The 13,781-nt window shown below is 46.2% G+C and overlaps 1 protein-coding gene across 1 annotated transcript in view; it reads left to right on the forward strand.

Moving 5' to 3' along the window:
- The first annotated feature begins 13 nt into the window (after positions 1–13).
- Positions 14–13,781, forward strand: part of LHPP (phospholysine phosphohistidine inorganic pyrophosphate phosphatase) — a 76,744-nt gene continuing 62,976 nt past the window's right edge. Inside the window, exons 1-2 of the mRNA XM_031059884.1 lie at positions 14–152; positions 13,552–13,618. Of these exons, the coding sequence (XP_030915744.1) occupies positions 14–152; positions 13,552–13,618 (206 nt within the window). The remainder of the gene's footprint in view (positions 153–13,551; positions 13,619–13,781) is intronic.

The raw sequence follows: 13,781 nt of genomic DNA on the forward strand, positions 1-13,781 counted from the left end.
CACCGGAACCGGGATGCGGCTGCACCCGGCAGCCCGACAGGAGATGGCGTCTCCCGGGACCCAGAGAGCTGCCGGCTGCACCTGTCCCCACCTGTCCCCTCACCCTCCGCTGAGCCACCTGCCGCTCTCCCGGTCAGTGCGGGTCCAGTGGGGTGAGCCTCGTGTTCAGAGGGACCCAGAGAGGAGGGATGGCTCTTGCATCTCTCTCCTGCACTGGCAGGATCCAAGCTCCAAGTGCTCCCTGTGCCAGCAGCCGCTGTTTGAGATGTGAAGCTACTGCCTGGTCCTCAGGGAGAAAGGAGAAGCTTTTCATTTGGGAGCAGCTTGGGATCAGTGTAATTCAGACTCTGGGCCACTCCTGCAACTGTCCCGTGGTGTTCACACGGTTCCCTGTTAGTAGGCAGGGAAACTGAGGCCTGCCTGTGCTGGAGGAGCTCCTACCCACTGAGCAACCCCCCCTACCCAACCCTCCTTGTCTTGGGAGAAAACATTGTCTGTTCGCTCTATAACTGGGACAGGGGAGGTGACATCAGGCCAAGCCTCCCCACTCTGCACCAGCCCTGCGACCACTTCTAGCCAGCCTTGCTTATTGAAAACACACTTGCAGCGTATTTCTGCACACCTGTATCTGTTCGGGGGGATGCTTTTGCCTCTCCTTGGCATTTCAGCGTTTTTTGGTGCCACAAATCATCAGATAGATTGGGGAAAGGCACCCTTTAGCCAGGGAAGGCAGCCCTCAGTAGAAATCTGCTGCTCCACCTGCTTCGGTTCCAATGGAGAGATGCAGAGTGCTGCCATCCTCTTCATCGCTGTCTCAGCCTCAGCAGAATTGGGCTCACAAATAATTCTTGGCATAGGCCTTAAGATAAGAGGAAAGCAAAAAGATGAGATGATGATGTGCAAGGGTGATGTGATTAAAAGTAACTGTTACTGTTAATTATCCAAGAGCCCATTTGGCACTGGCCTCTGGGGTAGAATACCACAGGAATGTAGAAGAGAAGGGAGCTCAGACCTGAGGAGTTCACATCACAAGCTACAGGTGGCTAAAGCTTGGTTTTGGAGAGGTGGGAGCTGGTGAACCGGGAAAAAAATCTGGTATACTTGAGACTACAAATACTACAGCCATGTTGGGTCTGCAGGAGCTGAGAATGTAACTTGCAGCATTGAAATGAATCTGTGAGCTACAAGATGTTTTCAAATCTCATCAGTTTCACACGTATGTACACAACAACCTACACACATGCATGTGGAAGGGCACGCACTCGTGGATTAGTTCCAGCACTCTGAAGTTGGTCCGTTTCCCAGCTCAGGCATTAAAATTCAGCCCAAGTGCTGTCTTTAAATTGCTTTGATGCTAGGTGGGTTTCAACCCTGACCTGTCCTGACGGCAAGTGATGGCTGTAACAAGCTGTGGATCAATATTCATAGCGGGTGTCCTGCACTGATAACACTATCCAAGACAATGTTCACTATCGCTGCAGACAGCTGAGATATTGTGCCATTAGTAATGTTGTTTTAAATAACCTGATCCATTTCTGAGTCTATTTAATGAATTTCACAGTTTAGATATTATCTTTAGGGAGAAGCCAGAGGCTGTTCCAGAAGCGGTGATGCAAATCAATGCTGCCAAGGCTCCTCTGCTTTCCTTAAAACAAAATGGACTATAATTCCACCACAGCTCCTTATACATTCTGGGAGTCCTGCCATGCTATTGATGACATTAGCAACGAGAAGATATTTGGGAGAGAACAATACTATCCGTAAAGCTGGAACACAGCTGATAACATCTTATCTGCGATTGTAAAATTCTTTACACGATGACTCAGTGGGGTTTTTTTTCTTGGTTGTCATATGAACCACAGAATGGTTTGGGTTGGAAGGGGCGTTAAAAATCATCTAATTTCGCTCCACTGCCATGGGTGGTGATGTTACCCGCTAGGACAGGTTTGGGTTGGAAGGGGCGTTAAAAATCATCTAATTTCGCTCCACTGCCATGGGTGGTGATGCTACCCGCTAGGACAGGTTTGGGTTGGAAGGGGCGTTAAAAATCATCTAATTTCACTCCACTGCCGTGGGTGGTGATGCCACCCACTAGGGCAGGTTGCTCCACATCCAGCCTGGCCTTGACCGCGTCCAGGGCTGGTGCAGCGGCCGTTCCAGCGCTGTGCCCCGGGCGGGCGGCGCGGCGGGGCGGGCTCGGGGCGGAGCGGGGCCCGGGGGCGGCCGGGGAGAGGGGACAGAGCGCGGGGCCGGGGACACAGCGCGGTCACAGCCTGGGATGGCGTGAGTCCAGCCCCCGCTGTGCTGTGTGAGTGCCGCACGGGAATCGGGAGCTTTCGGGGGCAGCGTGGTGCTTTTGGGGGCTATTTTAGGGAAGGGAGCCCGCACAGCCTGGGCTGATGGGGAGGAGAGCCTGGGGCGGTGCGGCGGGCGCAGCCTCCTGTGTGTGCTGGTGTCACCGCACGGGTGGCAGGAGCCGGCAGTGTGCAGGAGATCCACCACTGTCCCTGGTAATCATTTTTCAGGTATTACCCACGCTGGTGTGTCTGTCAGTTGATTAACTCTGCTGTCAAATTAGCTGGAACTTGCAACCCTGCAGTGGAGAGTTTCTGTGCTGGGGTTAATGATTGCCCAGCTTGGAAGTGACTCAAAAGCGAAGTGTGGTCTTTGTTGAGTTACTTCCAGTGCCCACAGGTAGGGAATTCCTTCACTTTTAGCTGGGTGATGCTGTCCAGGTAATAGGAGCTAAGTAACTTTAACTTAACTAACTTGAGTTAATTAGGTTGACTTGCCAGTGTGTCTATATTGGCCCTGCTTGACCAGGGGAGCAGGATGGGGCCAGGGGAGAGCAGTGGCCACAGGGACAGCTTTGTTTAAAGACAGGTATTGATTGTGTGGTTGTGAATTTCTGGAAGAGCCTTTTGGCACTCTGTGATGTTTCATTCACCCGCTGTGGAAAGTCCAGATCTGTTTCACCTGGCAGGTGCTGGATGGGGCTTGGAGCAGCCTGGGGTAGTGGAATGTGTCCTTGTCCATTTCAGGAGATTGGAACTTCAGTGTTCCTTCCAAACCGTTCTGTGATTCTGTGCTGCTGTATGTACCCCCCTTGTAATGTTTCAAATGTCTAAATTCTGAACCCCTGTGAAACACTGACAACTCTGCTTGGTGAGAACCTCTGCAGCTTCTGCCCTCTGGGGCCACTCAGCACAGACACAATTGGGATGAGTGCATTATTGAGTAGGAAAACATGCAGGAAGAAATATTGAATTCAGTATAATTACTGATATGAGGTTAGTTAAATATGTGCCTGAATGTTGCTGGAACCACCGTGGAAAGGCAGAAGTGGAGAGCATCCAAATGAAGTGGTAATAACAGAACTCTTTTTCCACTTGCTTTTTTTTCCCCCCATAATTATGTGTTTGTTCATAATTCTTGAAACACACGTAGGATGCACAGAAGATGTTATCAGATGGATCAGAGTTCCCAGTGCTGTCAGAGAGCAATATTTGAAGTAAGTTAAAGCCTTATTGAGGCTCTTGGCTGGTTTTTGGTGCTCACCTGACCAGGAGAAGCTGCACGGTTCCAGGACAGCCAAGGGGAGAGCAGCATTCCCAGGAAATTCAATGAAAACTAGGCAGAGGGAGAAGTTGTTTGTGTTGAAATCCTGTGGCATGTGTTTCTTTCAGGGGATTGTGCATGTGCAGAGCACAGCCCAGATCATAGCCAAGGCCTCCAGGCACAGCCAAACCAAGCACAAATAACAACAACTGCATAAATGCTGTCAGAGATCAGATCATTCCTTTAGAAACCAGGACATGTTCAATAATACCTGTGTTGTGGTTCACCAGATGCTTTTGACATTGTTTTTTTGCTCCTAAATTTTAAACTTCATCTTTTGTCGTGTTGCAGGCTGTTTATTAAATAACCTTTGTCACTGCATTTGCTGAAACCTCCTGTGTAGAGGCAACTTAAACTGCATTCTAACTTAAAGTAATGTCAGAAATATGCTGATGAAACAGCAGTAAAACTCTGGCCTTGGGCTGAATGTAGGAAAATTTTCTCTGGAAATCCTGGGAATGTCTAAGCCCTTTTTGCCTGTTAGTCACAGGAAGCCCTCAGCAGCTAATCTGACCTGTCTGCCTGTCTGGAAGGGCTGCAGGAGTCTTTGGGAAGAGTTTAGAGATGCAATGCAGCAAAAGGCTCTGGAATGCTGTCCAGGGTGAGCTGATCTCCTTTGGGCAGGATTTGGTGAGCAGTGTTCATAGCTGTGGGAGCTGGGAACAGCAGAATGGAAAAATGCCAGGAAGGGGAAAAAAAACCCCACCAGACCACTTTGTTCAGGTCATTCAATGTAAGTGGTGAAGAATAATCATTTTCCTTGGGTAAAGTCAAGTAGCCTTATTTATCTGCCTATTAGGTTAGTAATTGTTCTGGCTCACACCATTTAAACTCTTTATTGACTCATTATCCTATTGCCAGTTGCTCATTAATATTTGTGTCTGCGTCACAGTACAGCTGGGTGGTTTCAAGCAGATGGATCAAAGCTAAAAGGAGCTCTTTTTAATGAATTCCTTTTTTAAAAATCAATTAAAGAGCCATAATTGCAGATAGTAAGGAACTTATAACTAATTCAAATTGCTGTGGTCCTCTGCTGAAGGAGCTAGCATCTTTTAGTGTATATATATGTCCAACAGAAACCTCAAATCCCATTTTGATAAGTCAGAGTACAGATAAGGACTCTTACATCAGGACAGCTGACCTGTTCTTTTCAGACTGTCTTGCTACATCACCTCCCCATTACAGCAATTAACTTAGTGTAACAACATATAGTATACACTCCAGTAGAAATGATAAGTAAACATACTAATTTGTCATTGGTTTCATGTGACTGAAGCTGTCCTGACCTCCTAAAACTACATTTTCTGCATTATTTCTCTTGTTTTCAGCCGAATTCTGCTGTGCAGTTATGTGAGTTAGTGTTTGTGAGGGCAGCAGCCTAATTTCTGCCAGCAGAATTTGGCCTGGTTTCTATTTGTGATGGCTGCTTCCCTCTTGTTTGTTTGTTTTTAGCCAACAGTACAGTCAGATGGAGCAGAAACATGGCCAGAGAAGCTGTTGGACACTGGAACACGCTGAGCAAGGTGACATTCAGTGCTGTAGAGACCCTCCTGAGCAAGGCATCAATAATTGGTATAACCTGTGGTGAAACACTGTTAACAGCTGGGATTGCTTTGTTTATTGCTGGTGTACCTGCAGCCCTGATACATCTCACCTGTGAAATACTGAAGGATTCATTGTGCACTGAGAGGGGGTTGATGAGTTGGAGGCTGAGGAAGTGAATCACAGGAGTGTTTGTTGAGCTGAGCTTGTGTCCTGTGCTCAAGGGATAAGGTGAATCCGGGTCCTTGGCACCCCTGGAGCCAGGAATGTCTCTAAATTCTCCAGGGACTGCTGTTGTTATCTTTAGGTGGGGATATTAGAGCAGTGGATGGCTAAAAAAGCCAAAAGTGGCTCGATAAGATAATTTATCCCTTCAAAACTTTTAAGACACAATGTTTCTTGATGGTTTAACTTACTGTGGCGTATCTTTGTTGTTGTTTTGAAAAAGTTACATAAACCCCACCCATCTCTTCCCAGCGTGTGCAGTTCCCTGGCAGATGCTTTGGAGCAGATCAGAAAGCCCATGGGTAAGATCAGAAGGGCCATCGGTGACTTAAAGGCTTCTCCTGGAGCCAGCCCTAACAGAGCCTCCGTGCCGTGCTGTTATTGTCCTAATCGATTTACACAGCATTGACACGAGGTGAGCTAGCTGCTTTTTATCTTCCAAATAGCAGGGAGCTGCTCCCTTACAAGACAGAAGGTGGTTAAACACCCATAAAAGATGCTCAGCCTGTGCTCTGGCATTTGCATTTACGGCTGCGTGCTGATAGTGTGTCCATTAGCATATCCATATGAAAAGCACACAGGAGTTGGAGGTTTACAACATCCTGTTGTTGGGCTGGGCTGGTGCATCTGTTAGCACAGCTTTCCACAGAGCCCTTGAAAAGGGACAGCGGAAATCTGGGGAGCAGGGAGGCTGGGGAGCAGCTGGACACTCCTGCTAAAATAAAATACCTGGAGAGTCTAACAAGAAGGAGATTGTGAGGAGAACAAATGGAACTGGGACTGTAAAGCAATTCAGGGTGTGGGGGTTCAGAGGAGTTGGGAGCTCACAAAGAGCCTTTTGGAAGTGTGTGTGCCGGGAGGAGTAGGAAATCATTGTTGTCACAGCAGATAATGTGGCTTAGCACGGGCTGTGCAGATGTTCAGAGCTCCAAGGCTTGCTGTGCCTTCAGGACATTTGATAGAAAAGGAGTTGTTCCTCCTGGAAAGAGACCTTCAAATAAAGTATACAGACCCTTGTGTAAATGTCTGTTAATTTTTGTACTTGGCTCTCTCTGCACTTTCTACCCAAAGGAACCCAGTGCCCCAGGTGTCACTGCCCTCCTGAAGCTGCAGACACACAAAAAATGAACCATTCTGTATTGTCATGTTGTTGTTCCCTGGCAGAGCCAGAAGGGGATCCAGGAACTGATCCTCAGCTGCACTCCAGTCTGTAACATTAGCTGTGGTCTCAGTTTTCAGAGAGCAGTGGCTGTTCCTAACCCTTATTTGCTTTCCTAGTCAGCAATGTTCATTATTTCTTCATAAAGATTTGTGTCCCTGAAGTTGTGGGTGCTCACCTGCGTTGTGCACAAAGTGCATGAGTAAGTGCTTGTATTCTTGGAGTTTGTACATCCTTAACCTTCAGGGTCTCAGAAACAGAATTCCTTCTTTACAAACAGGTGCTCTTTGTGTACTAAGTGAGAGTTCAGCCCTGTCAAAGATAACTTGTTTTTGAGTGAATTTTTAATGGAGTAATTAGCAGCTTCATAGAATAGTTTGGGTTGGAAGCAACCTTAAAGATCATGTACCCCCCTGTTTTGCACAGAATAAAAGCTGTGGGGCTATCATTCACTGTGTTGTCCATAAAAATATTTTGCTTAATGCAAATAAATATATCCCAGACTGAATCCCCAAAAATCTGATTTTTTTTCTTGGCAGCTCCCAAAGTGGAGATTTACCAGCTATTTAAGGTCTGCCAGAGTTTACTTATTGAACCATTTGCAGTGTGGTTAAAGTCTTTTAGGTGTAATACATTAAGCTGATTTGGTAATCTGCAGCCTTAAATGCATCTTGTTATTGAACTTAATGGACCGGAGAGATTTTTCTTGTATTCTGCTTTGTGCTTCCTTTCTGCAAGTTCCTTTCAGAAGCATGTGTTATTTTTATTAAATACTGAATTCTAGATTTTACTGTTGTGGCATATTGCTGCCTACAAATCTCTTGTCTTCCCTGCTGTTCAGGGAGGTGGATTATGATTTATGGGGTTGGGTAATTTGTGCAGTAATTCTGGTATCCAGCTGTATTCAATGGCCTTTGTAGAGAATTCAGGACAAGATGGACTTTGTGTTTGTTTCAGTGTTAAAACTTCCAGGATTTCCAGTTAAAACTTCCAGGGTTTCTTTCTACCTCTGAAAAATTCTAAATTATCAAAACACCTAAATAAAGGCGTTGGTGGGTGTTTAAAGTTTGCTTTGAGCTACAATTTAGTGATTTTTTTTCCCAGTTTTTACTGTCAAACACTCTCTCAAAGCGGTGTTTCCAGAGTTTTTACTCTTGAAACTGTACTCTTCCTTTTGTCACCCTTGCCCACCCTTAAGTAACATTGGCCTCTTCTTGTGGCTCCTTCATGTGTGCCCATTAATCTGCTTTTATTCATGTGCAAAGGTAATGCCCTCCTATTTTTTAATCCCTTTTGCAATCCCTCCTTTGGATTGCCTCCAAATTATCCCCTTCTATATTTAGGGGGGAGGTGAGCCATCTGGGGCTGGAGAGGAAATTGTGCTGGGGAGATGGCAGATGTAGAGATGAGTTTCAGGAATGCAGGAGGGACTGGGGCCAAAAAGTGCCACGTGTAAGGATTTGTCAGGGCTACGTGGAGCAGAAAGTTGGATTCCCAGAGAACCAGGGCTTTAATGAGCCTGGCTGTACTCAGGAACCATGACAGGACATCAGTGAAGGGAAACACCAGGAGGTCAGGGGGCAAAAGTGGCATCAGAGATGTGACAGCGAGACTGAAGCAGTTTGGATGTGCTGTGGTGGCAGAAATCAGAGAAACAGAAAGTTTTGGGCACTGGGAGAGAGAAGGAGAATCCTGGCGTTTTATCCACAGTTCTCTGATTCCATTGCACCCACCAGGTTAAAAAACACCAGGGCATTCAGTGTTTCCATGGGGCTGGGAGAGGTTTGTACCATGTAAGGATGGGCAAAGGCACTTATGGCCTCCTTCAGGCTTCTGAAATAATGACTTTGCTGGAGTGGCAGGAATACAGATTTGCAGAGAAAATACAGCACATTTTTGCCAAAAAGACACTTTTTAAGCAGAGCCAATGTGCACTGCTCCCACCAGGCATTTCCACAGCTGGATCCCAGAAGGAATTATTGCTCTGAGCCAGTGCTGAGCCAGAAAAGCCTTTTGGATCCTCTGGTGTGTGTGATGCTCCCAGGGAGGTTCTCCTGGGAAAAACCTTCAAGATCAGGAGAGGTTTTACCTGGAGCCACCAGCACCCTGGCCCTTGCAGAGTGCACTGACATTAACCCTGCCCAGTCCTGCTTTTACTTTGTGGTTTGGTTGCAGGTGCTGTTGATTCCCTGTGTTTCAGACAAGGTATCAGAGTGCTGGAAGGTTTACACTGAAGCACACTCATATTTGTCCACTGATGCAAAAGAGTCAAATAGCAAAAGTGCTCGGCATGCTTTCTTTTAAATTAAAAAAAAAAAAAACCAAAAAAAACCAAAAAACCCAAAGAATTCTGAAAAACCAAAAGCAGGATAAAAAGCCAATTCTGCAAATCTCTTGTAGCACATTTCCAAACCCCTTTGAAGTTTTTGTTGGACAGTCTCCAAGCTCAGGTTTGTTGCCTGTTCCAGGGTTTTGCTTTCTGCCCCACTGCCCATCTGCACAGGACCTCTGGCTGTGGGCTGCACTTTCCCCCTATTCCCATCTTAGGAAAAATCTTCACTGCAAAAGACAGTGGGAAGAGATGGGAAATCTGAAGTTTAGCCTTTTACCTTTTTTTTTGAGTTGCTCCAGCCATGTGCAGGATAATGTGAATTTAAGTTTGATGATTCCCAGTCTGGATTCCAGGACCATTGCTTTTCCTACGGGTGTCACAACCTTTCCATCACCTGAAAGAACAGATTTTGTGTTTTATGTGCCCAAAGGCTGCCCATAAAGGTTGGCAAGGGCGCCTGGCTAAGTCTGCACAAGGTCAGTGAGGATGTCCAATAATTGTCCTAACACTTTACCTGTTATGGAGCAATAATGAGAGTTTTTTTCATTATTTTCGGGTGAGTGAGCCTGGCAGATGCTGACAGCCAGCAGATGTGTAAAGTTCGAGGTGATTTGTAAGGGACCGGCTCATCTGACGCATGGTAATTGCACTGGGGGACATTGTCACTCAGCCCCGTGTCCTGCTCCAGCTGAACGAGGTAAAGGTCAGTTCACAGAGCTGCTCAGGCTCCAGGGGCAGCTCAGGGCTGCAATTAAACCCCTCACATGCACTTCTCCCCTGGGCAGGTGCTCAGGCTGGGTGGGTGCCCCAGGTGTAGATTTGGGGATCATTTGGGTGGCCAAGTGCTTGTTTGGATCTGGAGGGGGCTTAAATCCTTCCTCTGGTAGGCTGCTGTGGTAGCTCAGTGCTCACCTGTCTGCTTTTAATTTGGGGCTTGGAAGTTGGGGTTTTTTTGTGACTTTTTCCTTCATTGTCTGTGTGCTGTGGCAGCTCCCTGGCAGAGCAGGCACTGGCAGCAGTGACACACAGCTGGAGGGGACAGTGGCCTCTGCACCTGCTCCCTGCTGCCATCTCTGCTCTGCCATCCCCTCTGAGAAGGGCTCTGACCATTTTTTTGCCACTTTAGCTGAGTTTGGCATTTGTCACAGCCTGGAGGGTCAGGAGCTGCTCTGCCTCATTCAGGTGAAGCTCCCCTGCTCTTGCTCTTGGGCATTAGGAGTGGTGTGAGCAGTGATGTTGGAAATTGAGTGGATTTGGTGGAAAAAGTGGGTTTGTCTGATGCTGAGCCTGCTGATGGCCCCAAAGAGGGAGGGAGAGGCAGCCTGGGGATGCCCACAGGTACCTGGGCCATGCTGGGTCCCTGCAGCATGGGCAGCAGTGCTGCCTGTCCACTGCCCTAATCAGCATTGATTTTCCTGCTGTTTGAGTGGGATCTTTATCACAGCCACGAGGTGTGGAAGTCAGCTGAAGGCCTGATTGACTGGGTTTCCTGGGTGTGCCTGTGCTTCTGTAATGGACCTGCTGATAAATCTGTAATACTCTGAGATCTCGATAAAACGTGTGTCGTGTATTTCATCTCCTGCTGCCTCATTCTTCTGCTCTTGCAGGTACCTAATCCCTTGCTCTTTATCTCATAAGACATCACATTACAAATCTTGTTCTTTATTCTTCTCCTGACATCCCCACACTTGCCAGCAGTGGAAATTGCAGTGCCTTGCCTTGCTTTGCTGGGAGTGTGAGAGTGGGTCAGTTCAGAGGCTGGAGGTTTCCCTTGAAGCTCTGCAGCCCTGTAGGCTCACTGAGCACAGCATCACACCTGTGAGACACAGACCTTCAAGCCACTTCTTCTAGTCCCTCCACGTTCAAAACCTGCCAGGCCAGGGAAACTGAAGGAGAGTTCTGCTGTAAACATGGTTGGAAGCAGGTTTTTCCCAATGCAGAGCTGTTGGTAAAAGCTCTCCCTAATTATTGAAGCTGTGAGTTAGCAGTTGTTTGCTGGCCTGCAGGCTCTGCTCACCATCCCTGTGCTGAGCATCCAGGGATGGATTCATCCCAGTGTGTGTGGTACTGAATGTGCAGGTGAGTGTGACTGTTCTGTGCAGGATTTGGCAGAGTTTACAGGGCTCTTTTCATGCTAATTGGGAAGGAAAAGGTGACTTTTCATTGGAAAGGTATTTTTGTAAAAATAAGTATTTTCTAGAGTTTTGTGGGTTTTTGTTTCATTTAGTGTTCCAGGATATTTTTAAAAGTCCTTTTCATGTGTCACCAGAGGACTCCTATTTTTTTTGGTCCAGTTTGGCCTGACTCTTTGCAGACCCAATCCTGAGCATTGCCTGAGCTCATTTGTTGGGGTGGGAATTGCTGGTGGCCACGAAGGCATGAAGCAGTCTGGGATGTGTCCAGACTCCTCCTGCTTTTCTCAGTCCTTTCAGAAGTGTCACTCTGGTTTCCATCCAAAGTGCTGAGAAAGAAGTGAAGTTTGTAGTACAGGATAACTGAATCTGTGCTTTCACTGAGCTGACCTGTGAGGGTGCTGCTTTGTCTGCAGAGGTCTGTGGTTGATGTTGTCCCTGGATTCATTACGTTGACCTTTAGGAAGAGAAAAAGCAGATTCTAATTCAACAAATGTCTGCTTCCAGGCAGTTGTGAATCATGGGATTTTTTCCCAAAGAGTGTGCAGGGAGGCTTTGCATTTAGAATATTTTTTTTTTCATCCATGGCACACTCTATTAAAGTTTGTTGTATATCCAAATTACACTGCTTTGCTTTTTAACTCCAGCTGAAACCATGTCTCAAATAACAGATGTGGAATATTGTCATCCCACTGTCACACCAATTGTTCATTGTTCTGAGAAGGTCACATCATAATTCATTAACAATAATTATTCCCTGGGTACACCCTGCACTTCTTCACTCAATTGCTTCATTAACTTGAGAGTGAATCTCACATTCAGTGCTCCAATCAATGAAGATATATTTATAATGTACAAGTGGATGCTATTAGTTACAATATATTAACTGCCTAATTTAAAAGAGAAAAGCTATCTTTATGAAGGGCAATTAACCACTAAGTGTAATTGATAATTCACATATCTATGATTAGGAAAGACAAATAATAAGAAAGAAATGAATCACCAGCATTATTAAAGAAGACACTGGTGTGTAGTTTATATGAGCAGAAGGGGCTCTCTGGGTCAGGACCAGATTTCCAAGAATCCTTTGATGGAAAGTTCATCATCAGATCTGTTGTCTTGAGGTGGCTTTGGTGTTTGCACCAACCAACTGAGATGATCTTCCCTACAAAATGGACCCAGTGTGTTTTGTTATCTTGAGAATCAGTGCAGGGACTTCCTTAGTAGAAAAGTCCTTTTTCGTTTTAATACAAAGAACAGTCATAATATTTTTATAAAAATTTATAAGCCTGGTTCCAGACTTACCTAAGAATCTGAATCTGCATGTGCTGAGGTCCTCAAAGATGATTTTGCACAAATTCACATGAAAACCGACAAAAACTAGGCATTTTCATGTATTAGAGGAGCTGAGTGAAAGTCCCTTAGGCAAATGTTTAATTTTTATTAACTGTGGTACATTTTCAGTCCTTCTGATTTTCTATGGCCACTTTGAAGTACATTGGCTCTCCAAACAGCTGACAGCTCATCCTTGGGGAAGAGGCTTTTTGGGGACATGCACAGCAGCAGGTTCCCAGCTTGGGAAACAAAGCTGCTCAGAGGCAGAGGGCTTGCAGGTGATTCACAGAATGGTTTGGGCTGGAGGGGACCTTACAGACCCCATTCCACCCCTGCCATGGCAGGGACACCTTCCACTATCCCAGGTTGCTCCAAGCCCTGCCCAGCCTGGCCTTGGACACTGCAGGAATGGGGCAACAACACAACTTTTGCAGAGTGCCAGTCCACAGGAGCCATGTCCTTGGCTCTGGACACTCGTGGCTGTTTTCTTCCCCTGAGATGCCAATTGCCTGTAAACATTTATTAATGAATCAGATAAAGTGCCAGATTTTTCAGGATGATCCACCAAGTAACAGCACAGGTGTTTTAGGAGAGATTTAATGATAAATGTGACTGGATCCACCCCAGTGTTGATAAAACATCACTGAACTAACTGGCAGCTGCAGTGCCCAGAGTCAGGATTTCGGGTGCATCTGGTCCCAGCAGAGGATCCTGCTCCTGGTTTGGAATATCATCTCAACCTTTTTAGCAGAATTCACAGAATGACCAGGTTGGAAGAGACCTTCAAGATCATCAAGTCCAACCCAACCCCAACACCTCAACTAAACCCTGGTACCCAGTGCCACATCCAGGCTTTGTTAAACACACCCAGGGATGATACCCTTCTCCTGGGAGTAGAAATTGTGGGCTGTGGAGGTTCAGGGACATCACACCATAACCAATATGATCCAGTGAAGCCAAATTTATTATCCCTAAAAGGGCTATATTTATAATAAGTCTTTACTGTCCACTTGTCTCTAGCTGATACATGATTGGTTAATGCTAGCTGTTCACACGTCTAATTTAGAATGCTGATTGGATCAGCTAATTTTTCACATGTCTTGCTGTGGTTGTCTGGCCCACCCATGGCTCACTTTTTTCTTACTTTCCCAAGCTTGCTGACAAACTTGCTGAGTCTTAACAACTCTTCTTCTTGTATCTTTTTCAAGGATATACCAACCCCATTTCTGAGTATGTCCATTATTCATTGTTTGTGAACGTGTCCATTGTCCATTAGTACAAGCAGGCTGGATTGTGCATCGGCTGAATATGGCCATTGTCCTGCAAAAACTCCTCAACCTGCAAAAAAACTCTTCAACAAGAAATCATCTCTCTGTGGCTCTGGGCAAACCAGGAAAGTCAAAAACTTCCCAGACACATCCAGGGATGGTGACTCCAC

The sequence above is a fragment of the Geospiza fortis genome, unplaced genomic scaffold (genome assembly GCF_000277835.1).
Source record: "Geospiza fortis unplaced genomic scaffold, GeoFor_1.0 scaffold452, whole genome shotgun sequence".
Lineage (NCBI taxonomy): Eukaryota > Metazoa > Chordata > Aves > Passeriformes > Thraupidae > Geospiza > Geospiza fortis.